Below are 24178 nucleotides of genomic sequence, written 5' to 3'. Positions count from 1 at the left end.
CTCTTTTCCCAGGCTGGGACTCTTGAGCCCATGGGTTTCACCCCAGGACATCTCAGGAACAAAGACTTGACTCATTTTTCTTGAGAAATGAATCAGTTGTAGTTCTGGGTTAATGTGACTCATCTCCCACCCTCTACTATTCTTGGTCAGATCCTGGCATCTGGGAGTTTGGAAGCCCCTGAGGGCAGAGAAAGTGTGAACCAGACACAGCAGCCCTAACCAGAGCTGGGGGTGAATTTAAAGGCACCTGGGCATAAATAGCCATTTTGGTGCCTGAAATAAGGCAACTTAACTATCTGCTTCTTAAATCTCATTGGGATTTCTTTCTTGCTTCTCTGCTGAGCTATGTTTCTTTTCTTCTTCCTCCCTCCTACTGTAGGGAACAAGGTTCTGGGAACCATGGAACTAGCTCTAGGAAGGTCCTCAGAACCTAAACACAGAATGTCAGTCAATAAATATTCCCTTAGCTATTGCTATGTTCTAGGCACTAGGCTAAAGAATATAAACAAGATAATCCCTGGCCTTGAGAAGTTTAGTCTAATGAGGGAAGATAACATGCAAAAGTTTAAAAAAAAAAAAAAAAGTGGGATGAGGTGACTAGGGAGGATTACTCTTCCCTCCACCATGGAATATGGGGGAGAAGTCAAAGAACTGATTCTTTTGGAATCAGCACCTTCTCAGAGCTCAGGAGATATTTATGGAGTTATCTCAATTATCTCAAAATTCCCTTCTCAGCTCTATAATCTGACTCTCCCATTTTTTCAGATGAGGATGATGAGGGAATATTGAATCCCAAAGAGTAGAGACTTTTCTCATTCAGATATATAGTTAGGATTCAAACTCAGGATCTCTTATATCTCTATCAGACCACATCTTTCTCAAATTTGTTTTCTTCTGCAAAGCATGTTCTGATTTTCCCCCATTTTTTAGTTTTCCATTCACTTTGGAAATCTGTGGGCATTTTTAAGAAGGTAATTGGAAAAGCCCAGGCAAGGCTTTTTCCTGGATTATTCCTTCTATCTTCCCATTACAAAAAAAAAAACAAAAACAAAAACAAAAAAAAAACCATTTCATTTAAATATTTGTTTTTAAAATTTTTTATTGCCATGTTTTAGTTTTCACCTCCCATTTTTGTACTTTTTTAGATGATAAATGAACTGAGACGATGAGGATAGAAGCAGACTAACAAGTTTAACCTTAATCAGAGCTTAGGATTCCTCAGTCAGCATGTATTAGGTGCTATTCTCCATCTAGCCAGTGCCTTAAAAAAAACCCCAATAACTCAGAAAGCAAGTATCTGAGCATTAAAAGATGTTTAAATGGGGAGGGAGAGGATGGGGACTGGATGAAACCTTAACCCACTTCCAATCTTACCCCTACTGATCTAACTGCTACCATTATCATCATTATCATCATTGTCAAATGGTACTTCTTATTATTTTGTTCTCTTCTCTTCTAGCATTAGTTTTGGATCTCTTCAGTTCATTTGATTAATTTGTCCTTTGTTTAGATAGTTCCTTAGAGAGTTTCTGGTCTAATATTTCAAAATCCCAGATTGAGACCCAGAGAAGAGAAATTAGATTTTTTAAAAGAAGTCCTGTCATTGTATGAATGACAAAGCTGAGACCAGAACCCGAGATCTGATGTAGGAAGGCCCCAGGCAAACATGAAACAGCCCTTTCTCTCAGGAAGATTTCTATGTTATGGAAGAAATGACCCTGGAGGGACACATCCATTTTACAGGTGAAGAAACTGATACCCATATTCACCAAGCTAGTTAAATGGCCAATCTTTTCCACCATCTTGGGAATCTGAGCAGCTTCTCTTTATGAGTCATTAGCATGGACATTACTGGTAAAACCCCAGACAAGTCCCCAGGTTTCCCAGACACTGCCAGTGCCCCAGGAGCTCAAGTATTAGAAACACCTTTGCTTAGAACAGAAAATGGGTGGTCTTCTAGCATCTGACCAGCAATGGGGGGATTATTCTGTATGCTCTCTGTTCCTTGTGCTCTTCATGTCTTGCCTTTCTCCAGTTACGTTGTCATTCCCCACGCGCAAAATCAGTGTGTCCCAATTCTTTCCTCTGTCCCCACAGCTCTTTGTAGGGATTTCTGCATGTGGCAGGACTTCTGGGTCCAAGCTTCCTCTTCAACAGACCGTTACTTCTTTGAAGCCCATCCCTGATTTGTTTTGCATCTAGCTAAACCATCCGAGGAAATGTGCTGCGGGTTTAAGGGAGAGTAATGGGCTCTTGGCTGAGACAGGCAACTTTTCGGGGTGGTGGTGGAGTAAATTGGCGCCGCACGGCCTTCTTACATAATTATTGTGGTTCACAAGCTGAGTAGATGAGGTGTGAGGAATTCAGCCTTGCTGGGGCTTAAGCCTAGGCCCTTTAAACACCAGAATTCCCTCATGGGCTAAGGGACTGGGAAATGTTGTGTTGGCAGTGGCTCCCACATCCTGTTTCCAAGCCTCGGAACCTTGGAGGGCAAGGTTGTTAGCAAGAGAATGAAGTGAGACCCCAACTTGTACCTGAATTGAAATTAGTGTAGGGATAAGCAGGGACTGCTGGACGCATGTATTGGCTGTCTATTCGATGTAAGCATTTATTGAATTCCTGCCACATCAGACCTTGAAGATAGAGATTAGAATATAGAACACGCTTGCCCTGAAGGAGCTTACAGTCTGTGGAAGGAAAGCTGTGTAGGCTGAGGAGACCGAGGAGGAAACACAAAGTAATTTTTTGGAAGATAAAAGCTCAAGGAAAGAATTAGCAGCTAAGAGCATACAAGGTTACTGTAGCAGGAAGCCAAGAGAGTGGGAGGACATGGAAACCACAGCAAGCAACAGTAGCCATCTTCTCTCCTCCCCTTCACACACACTGCTCCTGTTGGGCTGGTGACCTGCTTTGGGTTCCTTTCCTTACTGCTGTGCTTCTCCCCCATATCTCTTAGACCCTTCCTCCTTTTGAACGAATATATCCCGTCAAGCCAAGCGACCATCGGCCATGTCTGAAAATAATGTAGCCTTCTCTAAGGAGGCGGGTCTTCTGCTCATGAGTGGTCACAGCTTTGAAGTCTTTCTGTATTATTTTTCATCATGGTATTGAGGTCAAGGCATGAAGTATTCTCAGGTGACTTTGTTTCTGTTCATAGAAGTCTTTCTCAGTTTTCTTCACTTTCCTCAATTTGGGTGAATTTTTACAATTTATTTAAAACTTGAATACAAATGATAAAAGAAAATAATTCCCATATACACAGCAGAACACAAGAGAGGATTCAATATCAAACAATAAATTTCCATTTCAAGAAAACCTATGTAATAAATATTGTACGTTGCTTTTAAAGCTGCACAGCTTTTCTTTACTTCTTTCCTCTACGGTGCATGTTTTACTTTATTCTTTTTTTCTCCTTTCATTCCCCCAGTACTCTAAAGAAGGTTATAATTATGTGTAGGTATGTATATATGTATGTTTATATATACATATATGTAGCTGATTATAAATATATCATATTTATATGTGTACTATGCTTATTTCTCTTTGTCATCTGTTTCACTCTAGTCATCATTTCTTGATAATATAGTGACCCTCCATTACCGTCCATGGAGAATAATTTGTTCAGGCATTCCCCAGTGGATGAGCATCCATTTTCCCTTCTAGTTCTTTGCTCTGAAGAAGGGCTACTAGAAATATTTATTGTTAATTCTTTTAACATTAGCTAGCTACTTATATAATGCTTTAAGGTTTGTAAAGTGTTTTACAAGTGCTATCTCATAGCAACCCTGGGAGGTAAAAGCTATTTATTATTCCTATTTTTGAGATGAGGAAACTTGGGCTGAGATCAAATGACTTGTTCAGGGTCACACAACAAGCAAGATTCTGAGACTAGATTTGAACATCATTCTATCTGACTTAGTGTGGCATTCTATACTTGTCCTACCTCTAAAAAGCACTATACAGGTATAGATTGAGAGCTAAAAACCTATGAAGCCATGTTGTACACTGAGGCTAACTAAGTGAGCTGCCCAAAATCATCGATCATCTAGCTAGTAAATGTATGAGACTGAATTTGAGTTCTAGTCTTGACTCCAGTTCCAAAGCTCAATCCTGCAGAGTGACTCAGCTGCTTATTTTTTTCTTTTAAATAAATCTTTCCCTCTGTTTTTGATTTTTCTTGCCACATGTACAACCTTTCTGGTTCAAAGGTTGCGTGTAATTTAGTGGTCTGGATATAATTCCAAATTATTTTCAAAACAATCAGACCAGTTCACACCTTTACCAGATGTCTTCTCAAAGTTCCTCCAACATATAGCAGCTTTTTTTTTTTTTTTTTTTTTTCCATCTTTGCTGGTGGATATGGGGTAAAGCCTCCAAGGTTGTTTTAATCTGCATTTTTCTTCCTGATGCTTGCAGCAGTCTTTCATGTGGTTGTTGGTAATTTGCATGTCATCTTTTGAAATCTACCTGATCACTCATCTCTTGAGGAATGGCTTTTGTGATCCATTCTGTGTTTCAGCAATGATTCTTCAACCCCTTTCCTTCAACTTCCCTCCAAAATCTGGATCTGTTCATTCCAGGTAATTCTGGCAGAATTAATCCTTAGCTTTGATGCTGAACCTGGTCTTGCTTCCTATTGCCTTCTTATTCAACCTAGGAGTCTTGGAAACAGAACTTGATTGGAACCCATTCTGATTAAAATGTACATAGTAAACTCACTGCTTCTGGAAGTATTAAAGCTGATGAATGATTCTCCTGACAGGATTTTTCAGGAGATGTTCCTTCCTAGATATTGATTGGACTAGGTATTCTCTACTTGGCTGGTGAAAGTGTGCTCTCTTCCACCTCTAAAATCCTATGATCATAAGTACCCACTATGAGAGTGACCCACTTTGATCAAAAGTTTCCTCATGAAATATGGGTTGCAGGATTGAAGCTTAGAGTTTGAGGGCTTTAATAAGTCTGTAATTTTGTGACTGCTTCAGTCAGAAGATTCTTCTATAATGCCCTTCCAATCACTGACTAACTGTGGTTCAAAGATACCCATATTGAACCTTGTCTCTCCTGGATTCTTGGGGGTAGGAGAAGAGATTAGCACAAATGTTTAGGCTTTAAATAATTCTTAATATTCCTTAAGCCCGTATCTCATTCTTGAAAAAGGCATTCAACTCCACCAAATTCATTTACCTGTAGATTGGATGCAACCAACCAATCCTATGATCCATCTCATCCTATAACACCAAACTTTCATTAAGCACCTACTGGGTACAGAACATCTTATTAGATGCATTTGGATTTTAAGAAAGAGAAAACAGTCATGAAGGCGTTATATGCAATGGAATTGGGTTGGGGGGTGTGTGAAGCTTTGGAGGCAGGATATTCAGGTGCTATTCCAATCCTTCTGTGAGGGCAAGGGGAAGTGCTCGGTTGAGGGAGGTGCCAGAAGCTACATATTAAGATGTTCCCTCCACCTCCCAGAAAGGATTTTCCATCACTGGCTTCCTGTGTGATCAAGCTACTTGAGCTGAACAGGGCATCTTGAATAATAAATAAGCTGCTAATAGTTTTTGGAGGCTTTGAAACCCTGTAGCTGCAGTAGGCTCTGAGTGCCATGGCCCATGAGCCCTTTAATCTCCAGCTGTATCCCCCTTTCCCCTCTCATTCCAGGTCAGTATAACTAACTGCCTGCTGGATAGCTGCCCTCAAATGCCCCTTGTCATTTCAAACTCAACAGTATCTAAAATGAAACTCCTCATCTTCCCTTCTCCCTCTGACTTCCCATTCTCTCCCTATCTTACTAGCAAGTCAGCTCAGGTCTCTAAATCTCAGTATTATCTTTGGCTTTTCTCCATTCCCCTCTCCCCCAAACATACACAACTAATCAGTCACTGAGGCTTGTGAGTTCTTATTTTGAAAACCTCAGGCATCTTACCTTATCTTCACCTGCTTTGCTGTAATAAGTTTTCTTCCTCATCTCCTCCCTCCTTCCCCCTACTTGTTTTTAATCCTTCATGAAATTGACTTAAAAGGCCACTTTCATCATTTATCTTTTCTTCCCTGTCTGTCTTTGCCTCCCCATTTTTTTAGGACCCAATTGAAGTCTTGCCTTCTCCAATGGAGCCTATCCAAATCATGCTTGTTCTCAATACTTTCTGCACTGTATTTTTGGTGCCTAGACTACTACTAAACTCGTATATTGTAGATGGTCAATGGCCACTCATTGGCCAAAGGATTATGGGTTGTCTTGACATTTTATCTCCCAGGGCATCAAGGATCATGTGTTATTCATCTTTGGAGCCCCCACAGCTCCTAAGATAGTTGTACACAGCAGGCTTTCAGTGTGGGCTCTCTTAGATGAATACATCTCTGGGATCCATCGCTGACTTTGGAACCAAATGGATTGTGGGTCATCTAGTTCAGCTCCTCTCTTTGATGGAGTCAGGGTTCTACTGTGGATCCTTCTGCTCCTTTTACCGTGATATATCACTGCAACTCTTCCTACTCCATCACAGGAACTGGATTTGCTGATTTGGGGCTTCTTCAGGAAGGGAGGGTCTTAAGACGCTTGTTGTCTCTATTTTGACTTGTATAGTTCTGCTCTACTTCTCAGTGGGAAAAGGGAGTCATAGCCTATGATTGGAGTCTGTAAACATCCATTAAATACCTTGTGTGTGTAGAACATTGTGTTAGGCTTGTTGAGTTGCTCAAAGTGTCACTGTCAGAACTAGAACTGGTAACCTGTGACTCCAGTTCTGTGTAGTTACCAAGTTTAGGTAGACACGTTCACTGCTTCACTAGCTGGTCATCTGGTAAACTTCATAGACAAATTTTTTAAAGTGCATTAAAGAAGGGGGTAAAAGCCATGGCCATTGGGAGGTCATTGGGAAAAGGGAGAAAAACCTCTTGGAGCCCATTCAACTGGAGGTGGGCCTGGGAAACTAACAATATTGATTTGTCATCCAGTCATTTTTCAGTCACATCCAATTCTTCGTGATCCCGTTTGGGTTTTTTTTTTTTTTTGGCAAAGTAGTTGGCCATTTTCTTCTCCACTCATTTGACAGAAGAGACCAATAGGGTTAAGTGATTTGTGCAGGGTCACATAGCTAATAAGTATGTAACGCTGGATTTGAACTCGTGAAGATGAATCTCTCTGATTCCAGACCCTGTGCTCTATGGCACTGCCTTGTGGCCCATTGATTTGCTTGACATGTGCTAAATAAATGTCTGGGTGGTCTCTTTTCCTCCTTTAGTAGCTTTCTAGAGTGGATCAGTGGAGGACCACTGACCCAGAATTGAGCTTGAGTCTTGCAAGGGTTCCCTGCTGCCATCAGACCCAATGCTCTTATTTTACAGATGAGGAGGCTGAGGTTCAGAGCAGTTGGTGACTCTCCCTATTGAGGACACAGTGAATTGTTAGTAGAGCCGCCACTAGAAACCAGATCTGCCTCCCAAGCCCAGAGCTCTTCTTACAAACCTGCATGGTTTTTTCCCCTTACTTTGCAGTGAACAGCTACAAATAAATGCCTAAATACACTAAGGGAGGCCCTGAACCTTGCTTGGAGTTGAACCTCCCTGTTATATGTATAACACTGTACAACAATATATAATAGCTAGCAAGTTGTAGAAAGCTTGAACATACTTTACAAGTGTTGCTTGATTTCATCTTCACATCAATCTTGCCAGGCAGGTGCCTTTGTTAACGCCATTTTACAGATAAGGAAACTGAGGCTGCCAGAGATTGTGACTTGCCCAGGCTTATACAAAAGTAAGGGTCTAGGAGCAGATGGAACTTCAAACTTCCTGATTTCAGCCAGGACCCATGCTCTAGCTGCCTCTAGGAAAGTGCCCCACGGGAGCACATACTGAGAGGCATATCAAGAGCAGGGGGGGAAACAATCCTAAAAGAGCTGAAAGGAGAGAACTTCAGTGCTAGAAGAGGATTTTGGAAATCAGCTCCTCCTCCCCTCTCATTTTATGGATAAGGAAAGGAAAGTCACCTCCCCAGGGGCAGAGCCCCATCTTGGTCCCAGGCTGACAAGCTTTGGCCCAGTATATCTTCCTCCCTCCATCCCTCTCTCCTCTTAAGTTCAGGCAGGAAGGTTGACCTCAATGGGAGGCTCTGGAATCTTTTGTCTATTTGATGAGCTGGACATCAGGCTTGCTATATCCTTGGGGTCTTGGCACAGCCATGCTTAGTTTAGTGCTACCATTTTGCCCTTATTTCTCCCCTTTGCTTTAAGACTCTTTGTTCTCTTACAGGGTCTTCAATAAGCAGTGAGTCTTCCCCAGTATCTTCTCCGGCAACCAACCACAGCTCTCCTGCTAGCACGCCCAAGCGAGTGCCCATGGGGCCCATCATTGTTCCTCCGGGAGGTCACAGTGTCCCCAGCACACCCCCAGTGGTCACCATCGCACCAACGAAAACAGTCAATGGTGTCTGGAGAAGTGAGAGCCGACAGGTAAAGTAGCCATGTTCCTAGTCTTGGACCCAGGTGAGGTTGTGTGTGTATGTGTGTGTGCACATGTATGTGCAGGTAGTTCTATGTTTGACAAAGGACTAAACCAATGTACAGCCTATCTTGGTTGTAGACTAGGTACTTGGGAAAATGGTCTTTCCTTGAGGTCAGGTCAAATCCATTTTCTCCAAAAGGGAAGCTATCAAGACTTGACTGAAAGAAAGAGGACAGACTCATGTAATTCTAGTTCCATTTATCAGATTCACAAAGTGCTTTCTCTCACAATGAACCCATGAGATAGGGAATGTGAGGAAATCATTATTCCCATTCTGCAGACAATCAAATTGAATCACACAGGACAGGCACCCACAAATAAGTCCCTTCCCCATCTGTCAAAGGGATGGGTCTTGTTGACCTCTAGATTCCCACTAGGTCTAAAAGAAAACTCTCTTGGAGTCACTAATCATGTCCCAGTCACCTTGACTTTCAGCTCCTAGCTGTGCAAAAAACCCACAAGTAAAAACCTCGGTGTGTGACAAACTGAGAGAGCAGAGGCAAGGGAAAATTGGGAATTGGCCTTCAAATGACAGCTGTGATAAAAGGCCATGCTGAGCGGGCTCTCCAACACATTCCCCCCAGGCTCAAGCTTCATCCAGCCCTTCCCACAAGCCCTGCTGTCGCTGGGCACCCACCTTCCTGCCCCCCTTAGTCCTCCCCCTGTTGCAGATATCCTTCCACCCTTCCACACACACATACTGCAGTCTGGAGTGAAGCACTTCCTAATTAAGAACCATTGTTAGCAGTGATTCTCTCCTGGATTTTTATGACTGTTCCCGGAGGGATTACACCACTTGGAAATACTAATTAAACCGCAAAGAAAATGGGGAGGGGTTTGAGGAGAGAAGAAAATACGCTGCTTCAAGTAATGCACAAAATTCCCACCTAGAACTCTCTGTAGACATCTCTCCTGCACATCCAGGAGCAGCCGTTGGGCTTGTCCACACCTAAAGCATCTGGGGTTTGGGATGGGCTTCATCCCAAATACCTGGTGGTAGGAACTTTTCAGAATCAAGAAAGGGCTGCCTTTGGGAGGGAACAGGCCCTTTCTGAATCTGGAGGAAGGCCAGAAATCCTAAATTTTCCTGCTTCTTCCTTCTGCCTACGCCCATTACCCCTTTAACCTCGCTCCCAATGAGCCACTGTTCACCATCTCTTTACCCTTAGCTCCCAAGGGGACAATGTTCACCACCTTCTTACCCTTAACTCTCAGGGAGCCAGTGTTCACCATCTCCTAACTCTCAGTCTCCTGACTCCAAAGGAGCTAGTGTTTTACTACCTCCTGACCCCCACTTCCCAAGGAGACAGTGTTTACCACCTTCTGTTTACCACCTTCTGACCCAGCTCCCAAGGAGCCAATGTTCACCATCTCATCACTATGTCTTCCAAGAATGGCATTTGGAGGCAAAGGATCTTGATGAAGTCACAGTGCAGAAACTGAGATTGAAGATGGGAGAAATTGATAGGAGATTCCCCCTAATTTCAGGATACTTGAGACTTGCCAGAAGTCCTAATGTTTTTCAAATGCCTCCTTGTAGTCACATCTGTCCCTTACCTGAGATTTTAAAAGGAGAGGGGGAAGAAGTGCTTTTTGATTGACCACTGACTTTGACATTCATCCTGACTTAAAACTCTTATGTGGTGTTGGGGCTATTATCCATTATTTTTTTTCTAGGTATGGAGAGACCCCAGGCTCAGAGGTGTGCATGAGGATTGCCTTAGAGTAGGGTAGAGGGCAGCTGGTCTGGCAGTTGGAAAACTCAGGGTTAAACTTCAGCTTGACCATGCAATTTTGGGTCTAGTCTTTCCCTTTGCTAGCCCTCAGTTTCCTGATCTGCAAAGTGGGTTGGTTTAAATTTCCAGAAATCCCTACTAGCTCTAAACTTGTGATTCTCTTAACTCCTTTTTAGAGCCACAACTAGGGCTTGGAAATCCAGACTCCTATCTATTTATTAGCATTGTGATTCTCAAACTTGCATCAGTTTCTTCGACTTTAAAATGAGGATGATGGTAAGAACTCTTATCTCCCAAATCATACATGTAAAGCACCTAGCACAGTATGTGGTACCCGGAAAGTGCTCTAGAAATCTGAACTTGTTCTCATCATCAGATGAGACGTTTGGGCTGAAGGGCCCGGCATACAGTCGGTGCTTCATACGTGCCTGTTTGCTGCTGGACCCTGGTGTAAGGCAGCCAAGAGACAGGCGTGGGGAGCTTTGCAGCTTCCTCAAAATTGCGTGGCTTCTTTCTCCATATGCGTCCCCCGAGCCTTGCCTTTTTACCATACGCAGAGAAGACGGAGAGCGGCAATTTGTGGGCCCCGGCTCCTGCCTCCCACTGCGGCTTGTCCCTGCTCGGTCCGTCCTCTGCGTGGGCGCCCCTCTGCAGCCACAGAGGCCGGAGGCCATCTGTCTCCCTTCTCTCCCTCCTTGCCCCCCAGTCCGGCAGATGCCCGGCCCGTTGTCTGCAGTCACACGGGTGCAGGAGCGCTCATAAATATTCCCCTCATGGAGCCTGAAGTGCCGTGCTGGGTGACTCATACGCGCCGCATGCCATCGCTCTCCTCAGAGAGCCCTTACTGCCTCAGAAATATTTAGTAACCCCGGAGAAAGGGCCGTGATATATCTGCTTCCAGCAATTTACCACCACAGCGCTTAATGAAACACTGAGGCCACGAGGGAAAGCTATAAGGATTCGGGAACTGGATTAATAGATGATGTATGGCCCTTCAAGTCGAGCACAAAGACGCAATTGAGAATTTAATCCTTGGGGGGGGGGGGGATGGAGAGATGGGGGAGGAGGAAGAACGAGGGGGGCAGTGAAGGAAAAAGACGGGCACAAAGCAAAGAAGGATAAGTTCATAAAGTTTCGGGGAATGAGTCATTAAAGGGGCCCGGACGGCGGCTACCGAAATAGGTGGGGAATTGGTGCAGTCGATCCATCACCGACCCCCTTCGTGGGGGTTACCGATATTTCCAAGGTAATAGGAAGGCTGTGAAGGGACAGATTAAATGAAGACTAGTCTATTTTAAACCTAATAGGGCATGTCCTGCGTTCTGACTGGGGGAAATTATTCACTAATCACCAGGGAATGACTGATTTGCTCTCCCTCGAATGGGGCGCCCCTCCCCCTCCCCTCCTTTCATCACTGCAGCTGCACTTCCAGCCGCTGCTCAAAAATAAATAAATAAATAGCAGCCCCCACAGATGCTGCTTTTTCAGAAAGGGCCCAAGCCCACTTAAAACACTGAGCCTTTTCAAACCCGCCTGTCTGCTGGGGGGGAGTGGGGGAGGGGTGCCGTTCCAACTTCCTGGGCTCCTGGCCCTGATTCTTGGGTATGTGGTGCGGCTGGTCCCTGGTGGGGGTCACAGGGCTGTCACCCCCCCCTCCCCATTTCCCCCCTGTGCAGGCCCTCACCATCCCACTAAGCTTTGTTGACCCAGTTCCCTGTTGGCCCTCTATGAAGTTGGCTAGTCTCCAGATGGGAGATGAGAGGACAGAATTATCCTTTCATGGCAGGTTTGTGTGTGTGTGTGAGGGGGGGGGGTTGCTTCCCCACCCCCCACCCCTTTAGCTGCTTCTGTTTGAAACTCCGAGACCCGGATGGTGCCATCTGCCCCCCGCATCCTGGAGGGCCACGGCTCTGACAACTGGCCAACTGCAGGATGCTTTTTTTTCCTCAGGATTTACGCGCAGGCTCCGTGGGCCCCGGAGAATCCTGTTCCTCTCTCTCTCTTCCCCAGCAAAGCCCGCCACCATCCCCCACCCTTGTGAGTGGAGGTACCAAGGTCATCCCTGGGTCTGTTCTATCCAGCTTGGCCTGCTTATTAATTAATCAAGCCATTATTTGTTGCAAATCAGAGCCGACAGAGGAGATAATGGGATTCCTCCCATTGGTTCAGCCAGAGAGTTTAGAACACATGGCCCCTGGAGCTGGAGGAGAGCCCCCTCCTTCAAGGGGTCTGGCAGTTTTAATCAGAGATAACTGGGAAGGTTCTTCTCTGCCCTTATCTCGCCCCCAGCTGCAGTCCTGGAGCCAAGGAGCAGAGCTGGCTTTACCTGCTGCAGCAGAGCCAGCAGGCCATGAATTCCTCCCTTCAGGCCCCTGCTCGGAAGGGCAGCCTGCAGCTCAAAAGACAAATCTGGTGAATTAAAAACAAAAAATACCGTGCAAGGGGCAGGCAGGAGGGCCCAGTATATGGGCCCGGTTTCCACAGCGTCTCTTTCCCTGTTTGCCTTGGATGTGATACCTGAGAAACCTGTTTAGTTTATGGCAGTTCCAAAACAAAATCCTTGCCGTGCTGCTTTAGGCTCCTTGGGCATCTGCATCCTTTAAAAAACAGTGGCCTATAAATGTAAAGGCAGGCAGGTAATAAATGAACCTATCACCCCCTATCTTTCCCCTTTGCTCCACGCCTTTTGAAAAAAGCAGCCCACCCACCACGATACCCAGGACAGAAACCATTTCTCCCTTGCCCAGTTCCATTTCCTCTCCAATGAGGAAGGAGTTCAGCCCAGCAGGGTCATTTCAAGCATCTCCCTTTTCTTAGGGGCAAGCATACTGGACTTAAGGCTGATGGTTCCTTTTGGTTCTGCCTTAACTCCCTTTGATCTTTGTCAAGCTGTCATCCCTTTCCCCAGCCCCACTTAATTTCTCTCTGTAAAATGAGAAGGTTGGGATTGGAACACTGGATTCAAATCCAAACTCTTGCTACTGCATAGGTCACAGTGGGCAAATCCCATCCTCTCTGAGTTGGAGATCGCCACCTTGATTATTTTAATTTTTTTTCTCCACTTAATTGAAATTGATTTTTTTTTCCTTCTCACCACCCTGCCCCTGGAAAAGAAAGAAGAAAACAAAATTCTTGCAACAAAAACACAATCAAGCAAAAAAAAATATGTATTGGCCATATCCAAGAAATCTGTCTCATTCTATATGCGGAGTCCATCACTTCTTTGATTGGGAGATGGGTATTGTACTTCATCTTCAGTTCCCTGTGTTCATGGCCAGAGACTTCAAGGTTTAGAGATAGAAGGAAACTTAATGGATCATTTTGCAGACAAAAGAACCTCATGGAGATTTAAATGACATGTCTAAGGTGACATAGCTAATAATTACCTAATCCAGGACTGGAACCTAGCTCTTTGGAGGCCAAATCCAGATCTTTCCAGATATCCATGTTGGGCCTCTGATTTTTTTTTAAAGTATTTTTTTCCTTAAACTTTTTATTTTCAGCTCCAAATTCTCTCCTTCCTTTCATCCACTCTCCCATCCATTGAGAAGGCAAGAGATGCCAGACCCTAATATATATGAAGTCCAAAAGGCAGTTTGCTGCTTCTCAGATGAAATAGTTGGGCTATATGAGCTTTGTCATCCATTCTAGCCCTAAAGTATTCTGTAAGTCAATAGATGCTCTCCTTTCAAGGATGGCCTAGCCTTCTAGAAGGGAAAGTCAAGGGCATCTCCTATTTTTTTTTTTTTCTCCCAGCCCACATCATATTCTTTGCTGCTATCCCATTTGGTCTTTCTTGACCTTTCTTGGGCACTGAGATCATTATCCCATGAACAAACCTTATGGAGGAGGTCAAAGGGCATGCACAGGGTATGAGAGCAAGGGGGTCCGGGGTATTGTAGCGATGGCCCAGTGCTGTGCACAGAGAGTGAACAGATGTTCCTCATTAAAAATTCCAATCACTGGGTCCCATCTCTTTCAATTAATTATAGCCGATGTATCTTCTGGAGAGATTATGAAGTCTTGAGGAGCTATCAGCCGCTCGCTGAATGTTTGTTGTGGCCGTGTTTAGTAAATACACTTGACTGATGAAGGCGATTCTCCCAGTGGCACAGCACCGCCTGGCACCGAGCTGCTTAAATCTTATCTGCTACGTGTTCCAAGATGTCACTGTCTGGTGATATGAAGATGGATGGTCTGCCTGAAGAAGGGCGGCCTGTGCAGTAATGATGCGCTCGTTCTCTCTGCCAGCCAGCCCCCTCCTCTCTCCACTACCCAAGCATGTGTGAGCTCACATGCTCAATCTCTCTCTCTCTCTCTCTCTCTCTCTCTCTCTCTCTCTCTCTCTCTCTCTCTCTCTCTCTCTCTCCCCTCTTCTTCCTCTTCCTCTCCCCATTCTCTCTCCCCTCTTCCTTTTCTTCCTCTTTCTCTCTCCTCTCTCTTTCTGTTTCTCTGTCTCTCTCTTTTTGTTCCTTTTTCTTTCTCACAACCACCCCCTCTCTTCTACCTTCCTCTCTCCCACTTTCTCTTTTCATCTCCCTCTATCTCTTCCCTCTCTTTCTCTTCTGCCCGCCCCCAGAAGTTGATTGAAGCATCAAGAAGGGACACCCTCCCTTTGAGAGCATACCAGTCATCTGCTGTAACACTGGAGAGGAACGAAGGTTCCAAGGAGTCCAGAGTAGCAGCCAGTCCCCATCTCTCCCTAGCTAGCTACATAGTCATCACCTATACCTAGAAGATACTTGGTTGCAGCCTGCTTTCCTCCTTTTCTTACTCCCCTAGGCAGACACTAAATTCCTTGGGACTGTTTCAAAGCTGAGTCTAGCTAATAAACATTTAGCACTGTGAAAGCTGAAGGAAGCAGGTAAATTAAATAGGACTTGCTTTGTGGATGCTCAAGAGTTTTCCAAGAGCCTCCCCTCCCCCCCCCCAAAGATAGCATCCAGTTGTGTTGTCCTATCCCATTACCACTCTTGTCTCTAGCTACCTGCTTCATACACTCCATATAGGGAAAAGATATGGAAGGAAAGTCCCTTAGTGACTAAAATGTCCCATATGGGGTGGAATGCAAAAGAAACATAAGCCATATGTAGTCCCTGTCCTTGTGGATTTCACTGACTAGCTGGGGAGATAGGATGCATACATATAAGAGTTAATTCACAAGTAATGTTAATTAACAAAGCACTTTTTAAAAAAAGAAAGACTGTCCCATTGTTCTTCAAAACAGCCCCTCTGAGAGGTGCTTTTGTTATTCCCATATCATAGATGAGGAAACTGAGGTTGAGTGGTTCAATGATTTTCTTGTCATACAGTAAGCACCAGGCAAGATTAAAACTCAAAATCTCCCTGAGAGCTCTATCTTACTTTGCCACCTAGCTGCCCGAAGTTGGAAGAGATCCCTTGATTGCATCATGGGAAACAAAACAAACACATTATTTTCTCTTCCCTCCTCAGCCCTGCCCTTAGCCTCCTGTAGATTGTTTGCCAGGATGAGATCAGAGCTTCCATTTGTCTCATGTCTCAAGATTCTTCTGTTCAATCTATCTGGACTTTCATAACCCTGCCCTTTCTTTCCTCTGAGTGGAAGTCTACAGGGACTCAGCCCTAGCTCCCGCTGCTCAAAAGTGGCCCTTGACTTCCAGAAAGAACATATCTCTGGGTCCAGCTAATTGCCTGGAGTCTGGGCAGCTCAACACTCAGCCACTAATCAATGGCAGATTACCCAGTGTATTGCTCCTGGTTTTGCTCCAGTGCCTGCAACCCTATCATTGTTTCTTCTCATTTCATTATTGTTGATCGTGGTGGTGGTGGTAATAGTAGTAGTAGTAGAAAAAGAAACAACTACTCACATGCCTGAAGTGCTTCATAAACAATTACATCATTTGATCTAGTGTCTGAAAAACAGGGACAAAATTATCATCCTCATTTGACAGATGAAGAAGGCCCTGAAGTGAAGTGGGTTATTCTGTATCACAGGTGTAAAATTTCACAGCTCCTGGAACCCAGTTCTCATGACTAACAACTCCCACTTTTCCTACCAGGATTTCTTAAGAGTTAAGAGTGGAGCCTCAGAGTGAGAGAGAGGGAAGGAAGACATAGTTTGTAACTGAAAGTACGGGGCCCAGATTAGAATCACTTGAGCACTTGCCCATCCAGGGACCAAATATTTCTGTTGATGCAGAGTGACTATTCCCAGTTGGGAATGGGATGGGGTCCCTTTGCCTTTAGGGCACTTAGAAAGGAATTAAGTTTTGTATTTCCCCAGAATATTCACAAGGATGTCTAACAACTGTGGGGAGAAAGTTGAGCACCTGTAATACCCACTTAGTACTCCCACTACCAGGTAATCTCTTCCTTGATCCCTGGTTAAAGAGTTTTGCTTTCTTAATCTTAGAATGAATTTCCTTAGAAAAAAGCAGGTGGCAAAAAGGGAAGAATTTCTTGTGGGTTTCTCCTAAAATCTGAGTGACAGTACCTAGCCCAAAATTGCTTTATATTGTTCTAAAGACTTAAAAGGACCACAGTGCATGGGAGGGCCTAAGCTTGTGCTGTTTCTGAAATGACCAACATTTTAGAAAGGATGTGGCCAACTAGAAAGGATTAGGGAAGGCTAATGGGGATGGTTTGGAGATACAAAACTATTTCATATGAAGGTCTGTTCATTAAGATGGACTTTTATTGGGTATGTGCATCCATGTTCTGCCTGTAAGAGTCTGTCCTATACTTATAGGGAAGTCCTTAGTGTGGGAGAAAACAAATACCTCTAGTTTCACCAAAGTTGACAAAGTTTCTTCATCCCAACAGTCCTATAAGATGCATATTGCATCCCATTTTATGGAGGTGGCAACTGAGGCTCAGCTTAGGTCCCAGGTCACACGATGCCAGAGGATAGAGCCAATTTTTTTTCCCACCACAACATGGGGAAATCACATCAGCTTACTATCAGACCTAGATCATGAAGATATTGAATCTGGGAAGTTGTAGGGGCTGAATTCAAATTTTGCCTTGTCTAAGCATCTTGGGGTCTCTGAGCGTCTTAGGATTGACTTCTAGAGTAGAAAAGAGAGATCATCTAACCCAGACCTCTAGTTTTATAGATGGGGTGTGAAACCTAGGATTCTTAAACTGAGATCTGGAAAACTCCTTGGAAAGATTTCTGGGGTTTCACAAACGTGGTTGGGGGAAAATTACATCTTTGTCTCCTGTGATCTCTTAATTGGAGTTTGCCCATCTCTCATTTAGAAATGGTCCATGACATAAAAAAAGCTTCATTTTATATACCTCAAAGGCCATCTGGACCAACTTCTTATTTCACATGAGAAGGGAAACTTGGGCCACAGATTTAGAATTGAAGGGGACCTTAAGATGTCATTTAGAACAACCTCCTATGAGAAAACCGACCTGCAGAGGAGGAAGAAGGTCTCCAGGGAGCAAATAGCAAGAGGCAGAATTTTAGCCCAAGGCCTCAGACATCAGAACATCCCAGTCTAGTCTGCACAGCACCTAACACCTGTGTGTCCCAATCTCATCCGTCCCCAGTGGGCACAGGCACGTGCGCATGCGCGCACACACACACACACAAACACACACACACACACACACAGTGTATTTAGAAATCCTGCTGTTGGGTATTTATTATGATGGCTAAATACACTTCAGGAGACGTCTTGGTTCCAGATTCCTCAGTCCCATATCAGTTTTTTCCTTTTTAATATGCTGGGGTTGAAAGGATCCAAGTCCTTTTTGGCACCAAGGTCTCTGATCCTTTGAGCTCCTAGCTTGCCTTCAGCCTGGTACTAGACTCCTTTTTTGTGGCTCCTGAGCCTTTTAATCTATATGGTGACTCCCAATGGCTGTGCTATAGAGGACTTCTGAAAATGGTGAAGGCTCTTCCTCTATTCATTCAGTCCTTAAACCCCACCTGTTCTTTCCTATTCTGAATCCTTTAAAGTTGGTTTTTCTCTCTGCTGTTTCAGTCCAACACTCTGCAGAATCTGCTGTTTCTGGCTCGAGGCCCCTCTGGCAGCCAGGAGTGGAGGGGCTGGCGGCAGGGACCATGGGGTCCGGCCCTGCTCTTCCTCCTCAGTGTGTGTCTGTGGCTTGGAGTTACCAAATGGGCTGGATCGGCCAAGGCAGAGCAGCTGCCTTTGCAGCTGATACCAGGGCCACCCCAGGGACTGGCTGGTTGCAGACCAGCCTGTTCGACCCCGGTAGCACTGCCAGCTTCCTGATGCCCCCTGTCTCTCTCTGTGTGGGCATCAGGACTGCCAGGATATCTGTAATGGCAACCAAGCAGCTGCTGTCACAGCTGATGCCTTTTGTCACTTTCGGCGCTGGCTGGGTTCAGATTATGGAGAGCTCTTAAAGGCTTTTGGAGCAGGATATCCGCCATATTTCCTGACTTTGAGTTGAAAAGTTCATTTCCAGGAGCTGTGGGTGCCCAGGGAGGTTTCAACCCTCCGGGTCTTATTCCTGAAGTATATTCCTTTCCATAAAGCCTGTAGGCCAGAGAGCATCACAATCCCCATGTGGCAATGGCTGCTTTGGAAAGTTGGGGAGGAGGGGACGTGGCTCTGCATGTGTGTGTGTTTGTGTGCTATAGAGTGAGTATTAGTGTTTGCAGTTCACGCCTTGCGCGGATGGTCTCCAAAGAAAACCATTTTTGGACTGTGAGATGCCCAGACCCCTTACCCAGAGGATGCTGTTGAGAGCCTCCTGGCCAAGCCTCCCGGCTTTATTCTTTGTTGGAGACCCTTCTGTCCCCTCTTCTCACTTGACTGTTGTTTCTGTTCTCACAGCAAGAAGCAGGATCTAGAAGTGGCAGCAGCAGAGACCGTCTCATCGTGGAGCCCCCCCTGCCCCAGGAGAAGGCGACGGGGCCTGCCATCCCATCCCACCTCCTGAGCTCTCCCTACCCCTTCAGCATCCCTCCCAGCTCTGTCGTCCAGGACTCCCGCTTCCCACCACTGAAGTGAGTTTGCAAGTGTGCACAGTGTGACCGTAGGGAATGGTCGGGGGCAGATCCCACTGAGACCGATTTCCCTTGAAAACCTTTGCATCGGCCCCAGATGCTAAGGGTGTGGGACCCGGAGCTGTCCATTCCCTGCTTCATACACTCCCTGCCAGGGGTGAGTGTGTCTGGAGTAGATTAAGGCAAGAGCCCGGCAGATGGTCCCAAGCTTCCACCCCAGGAGGGGGGCCTGTTTGATCACAATCTGTGGTTGCTTTTCATTCACTTCCCTCGAAGAATCGCTCCTCACTGATTGACTTTGTCAGAGAACCTCCCATTCAGATGTTTGCAGCCAGAATTCCCCCGGGGAACCGAGGTCCTTTGGTCGCAGCTCAGAAGTGGTCAGGACAGCCACATGTCAGTCACCTCACCCCGTGGCCCTCCTGGGGCACCCGGGGAGGCCGATCTGGTCACCCAGGCCAAGGGCGGGAGGGATAGCCCGAGGGGTGGCCCGCAGGACAGCTGTGACTCTGCCTTTACAGCAGCTGGTCCAGCTCCCAGCCCCAGGCCTCCTCCCTAAAGAGCAGCATCTCATTAGAGACTCTTCCCTCCCGGCAACGCGAGAGCGGCAGCAGCCAGCCCTCCCGAGTGAACCAGAAAAGGCGAGAGCCGTAGGTTAATGAATTTCCTAGACTAGAAAAATAACTTTGTGCTAACCTCTGCGGCCCCTTTTTTCTCATCTTCCCCCCAGCAGCCTCCAGCGCCCTGTACATCATGTGGTCCCCCCCAGCACCGTCACCGAGGACTATCTGCGGAGCTTCCGCCCTTATCACACGACGGAAGATCTCCGTATGTCCTCCCTGCCGCCCATCAGCCTCGATCCGGCCACTGCTGCTGCCTATTACCACCCCAGCTACCTGGCCCCTCATCCCTTCCCACACCCAGCCTTCAGGTAAGGAGGTGGGGAGAAGCCTTCCCTCCGCTCCCTCCCGGCCAAGCGCCATTCTTTGTGGAGTCGCACTTGGGTCGGAATCGCCGCAAGGCTGCCTGGTCACAGAACAATGGCTTTGAAATCTGCCCAGAAATCTGGCTGGTCCTCCCCTTTGTCCTGGTTCTTGGGCGTTTTTCATTTTGTTCTGTTTTAAGGGCGAGAGAGAACTTTGCCAGGATGATTATTTCCTGTAACTGGAAGCAGAATTTAAAACTGGTCCCCTTTTAGCCATTGCTGGGATCCCAAAGTAAATCTGGAAAGGAGGCCTTATGTTTTAGCTATTAACTGAAAGTAATTGGGAAGATTCCAATTTACTTATAATCATTAGAAGGTGAGCTCCTTAAGCTCAGGGATTCTTGCTTATGTGACTATCCTCAGCACTTAGCATGACATAGATATTTAATAAATACTTGCAGATTGATCCTTAGTCATGCAATAAATTCACTGAGAATCTCATTTCAATTCTACCTAATGCCTATGCAAATTATTATTCTACATAATATTCTATATAATATTGTATCATTTTCATGTTATTGTTATATTGTGTTATTATAATAATATTATTATGTTGTATAATGTTATATTATAACAATATTATTGTTATACTATAAAGCAAAGCTTCTTAAGTTGTGAGACATGGAAAGAAGTATAGGGTTGCAATTATGATTTATCATCAGTAAATGTTTCATTTATGTACCTATATACCTGGAGTTACATAAAAATTTCTCAGGAAAAAAGGGATCACAAATGGAAAAGTGTTAAGAAATGCTAAAATGTGTAGCATATTAGTATATCATACTGTCCTGTACCACAAAGTAATAAGATTGCTTCTTGGGGAACAGAACTAAGTGCCTCTTAATCTGGGCCTGTTATTTGGATCATTGTGCTTTGACAAAGTATTGATTTGACTTTTTGCTGTCTGTAATCCATGACCTTGCACCCAGATTCCATCCCCTTTCCCATTTCCAGGTGGGAATAGTCAGTATAGTTGATGGTGCTGTCATTCGCTGATGACTGTGATTCAGACCTATGGCTGGCTAAAGGTTTTATTTCTGTCCCACATTTTAGTGAGCCCAGAGGCAATGTCCTCCGTCCCCAGGAAAATGAACCCCTATCTTTTACAGACTGTTGACTCACTTACCTTAGGTTGCAGTTTCTCATTTGCTCATTGACCTAGAGGGTATTAGTGCCTTTCTCTATATTGAAACTTTTCTTTGGACACAGGAAACTTCCTTCCTAAATTACCTTTAGAGTCCCTAAAACAGAGTCTCCTAACATGAAATCGATGGACCCTGAACTTAAATAGGGAAAAAATTACATCTTTCTTTTCACTCACCTTTGGTGTCTCTTGTCATGTTATAATTTATTTTCTACATGATTTTAAGAATGGGTCCATAGGCTTCCCCACATTGCCAGCAGGATTCATGATACCAACATGGCTAAGAACCTTAACCTAAGTTGAAAGTCACTCTGGATACAAAATATGTTTGTCTTCTTTAAAGTCCCCAAGTTACTCTCCCAAGGTCTCACTCCCAACTAGTGCTTATGGTCTCGTTCTCTTGGACTCAGACACTGTTCATTGGGCTTGTCTGTAGTTGATGTGGTGGTTCTGACTCTATTCTCTTCCCTCCCCAGGGTGGATGATTCCTACTGCCTTTCAGCCCTGCGCTCTCCCTTCTACCCAATTCCAACCCCTGGCTCGTTGCCTCCTTTACACCCATCAGCTATGCACCTCCATCTCTCGGGGGTTAGGTACCCTGCGGAGCTGTCTCACTCATCCCTCTCAGCGCTGCAGACGGAGCGAATGTCAAGTCTCACTGCAGAAAGGTAAAGTCTGTTCTACTGTGGAAGTGTAGAGACTTGGGGTTTTGTTGTGGGAAGAAGAGCACCATAGACCTCTATTCATATTTATGTCTTGGGTCTTTTTATACCTGAGCTCCATTAATTTAATGTCCTCCCTCCCTCCCTCCCTCCCTCCATTCCTTCCCCTCTCTCTCTCTCTTTCTTTCTTTCTCTCTTGAAAATATTTGACTAGACATATTTCTTTCTTCTTAAAATTTTTTTTAAAAAAACATGTAAAGACAGTTTTTAACAGTCATTTGGTAATAATTTTGAGTTCCAAGTTTTTTCCCTTCTTGAGATGGTAAGCATTTTGATATGGTTGTACTGTGCAATCATGCACATCTTATTTCCATACTAGTATGTTGTGAAAGAAAACACAGACCAAAAGAAAAAAAAAAAAACCCAACATGAAAAAAGTAAGCTTGTATTTGCTTTCAGACTCCCATCAGTTTTCTCTCTGGATGTGGATACTATTTTTCATCATAAATCTTTCAGAATTGTCTCAGATCATTATATTGCTAAGAATAATTGTCAGTCACAATTGATCATTGTATAATATTGCTGTTACTGTGTACAATGTTCTACTGGTTCTGCTCAATTCACTTTGCATCAATTTGTGTAAGTCATCCCAGGTTTTTCTGAAATCAACCTGCTCATCATTTCTTAGCACAATGGACTAGGTAGGCTTGTTTCCTTTGTAAAGTTTTTAATTTCATGTTATACTTTTAAAAACATTGGCCTAAGGACAGTTCCATAGCATTCCCTAGATTGCCAAAGAGTACCATATTTATATATAAGCATCTGGGATCTGTCATCATTCTAATGTGATCAATCCCATCCTCTCCAGGTCTTACTAGCCTGGCCCAGAAATCTTTCTCTTGATTTTTTCCACTGTTGTGTAAGCAGCATCTTTGGGTCAGGAGCTTCCTGGGTATCTTTCCCAATCATCCATGATATCCTTAAAGAGCTTTGGTAACAACTTAAATCCTACTGCTGTATCATTTCATAGAAATCCCAGTTTTACCAAATGGAAAATGCTTGAATTGTGTGTGTGTGTGTGTGTGTGTGTGTGTGTGTGTGTGTGTGTGTGTGTATTGCACACACACATATATGGATATATACATTCATTGCAAATTCACAATCAAACTTTCTTTCATTAAGTATAATAATTTGCCCATTTCTAATTTTTTCTGGAATAACTTGGATTGACCTTCATCCCCATTCATTTTTTTTTTTTTTTCATTCCTTTTTTCAGGTTACAGATGGATGAAGAGCTGAGGCGGGAGAGGGAACGGGAGCGAGAACGTGAAAGGGAACGGGAGAAGGAGCGAGAAAGGGAAGCTGATCGGGAGCGAGAGAAGGAGCGAGAAAGGGAACGAGAACGGGAAAAAGAACTGGAAAGAGAGCGGGAGAAGGAACGGGAGCGGGAAAGAGAAAAGGAACTGGAGAGACAACGTGAGCGAGCCCGAGAGAAAGAGCTGATGGTGAAGACTATGGAGAACCAGTTCCTGCCAGTATCTGAGCTGCATGGGCTACGGGTCCTTCCGACAGAGGATCGGGTGAAACCTTCAGAGCAACTAACACCAAACAGACCAGGTGAGTGTCGCCCCAGATCCTTGGCCTGGCATCCAGATAGACCTTTGGCATGGGCCATTGCTTTTTAGTGGTGATGGAAAAGGTAAATGGACTGTTGAAATACTACAGGATGGACTTGACTAGCTCTTGGCTATTGAAGAATTTTAGAATTGACCCAGAGGCTATTTTGGAATCTGTAGTAGACTGTCTTTAGCCCAACCCTGTGGAGGTAAGGAACTCCCAGTATGGAAATTCTCTCCACTGATGCAGCTCAGCTTTGTTCTGAAGATCTGCCTGGGCGCACTGAGAACTGGTATGTCCAAGGCAGTCTTTGCACCCCTCATCTTCTTGATTCCCAGGACTGCCCCCACATCATACTGTCTCTCTCTCTATGGATAGAATACACCACTTTAAATATTCATGTGGCTAAAATTACTCCACTTATACTCTCTTGTTTCTAGTCAATAGAATAGGCCCCTGGCAAAGGAAATCAAGTAAAATAACATCTTTGGTTAGTTAAAGGTGAGGTAGAGGGAAGGAGGAAGAGGAAAAGAACTGAGCAAATATAGGAGT

General features: G+C 44.7%; 1 protein-coding gene across 6 annotated transcripts in view; it reads left to right on the top strand.

The window, feature by feature from the left end:
* Nucleotides 1-24178, top strand: part of GSE1 (Gse1 coiled-coil protein) — a 771132-nt gene that overhangs the window by 721279 nt on the left and 25675 nt on the right. For 3 of the 6 annotated variants that reach the window (XM_074286303.1, XM_074286302.1, XM_074286300.1), the window contains 5 exons: nucleotides 8260-8459; nucleotides 19046-19218; nucleotides 19949-20149; nucleotides 21824-22015; nucleotides 23286-23626. In XM_074286303.1, the coding sequence (XP_074142404.1) occupies nucleotides 8260-8459; nucleotides 19046-19218; nucleotides 19949-20149; nucleotides 21824-22015; nucleotides 23286-23626 (1107 nt within the window). The remainder of the gene's footprint in view (nucleotides 1-8259; nucleotides 8460-19045; nucleotides 19219-19948; nucleotides 20150-21823; nucleotides 22016-23285; nucleotides 23627-24178) is intronic. The other 3 variants (XM_074286301.1, XM_074286304.1, XM_074286305.1) reach the window with 1 other exon arrangement.

Source organism: Sminthopsis crassicaudata, chromosome 2 (genome assembly GCF_048593235.1).
Source record: "Sminthopsis crassicaudata isolate SCR6 chromosome 2, ASM4859323v1, whole genome shotgun sequence".
NCBI lineage: Eukaryota > Metazoa > Chordata > Mammalia > Dasyuromorphia > Dasyuridae > Sminthopsis > Sminthopsis crassicaudata.
This window is presented reverse-complemented; position numbering and strand designations above follow the sequence as displayed.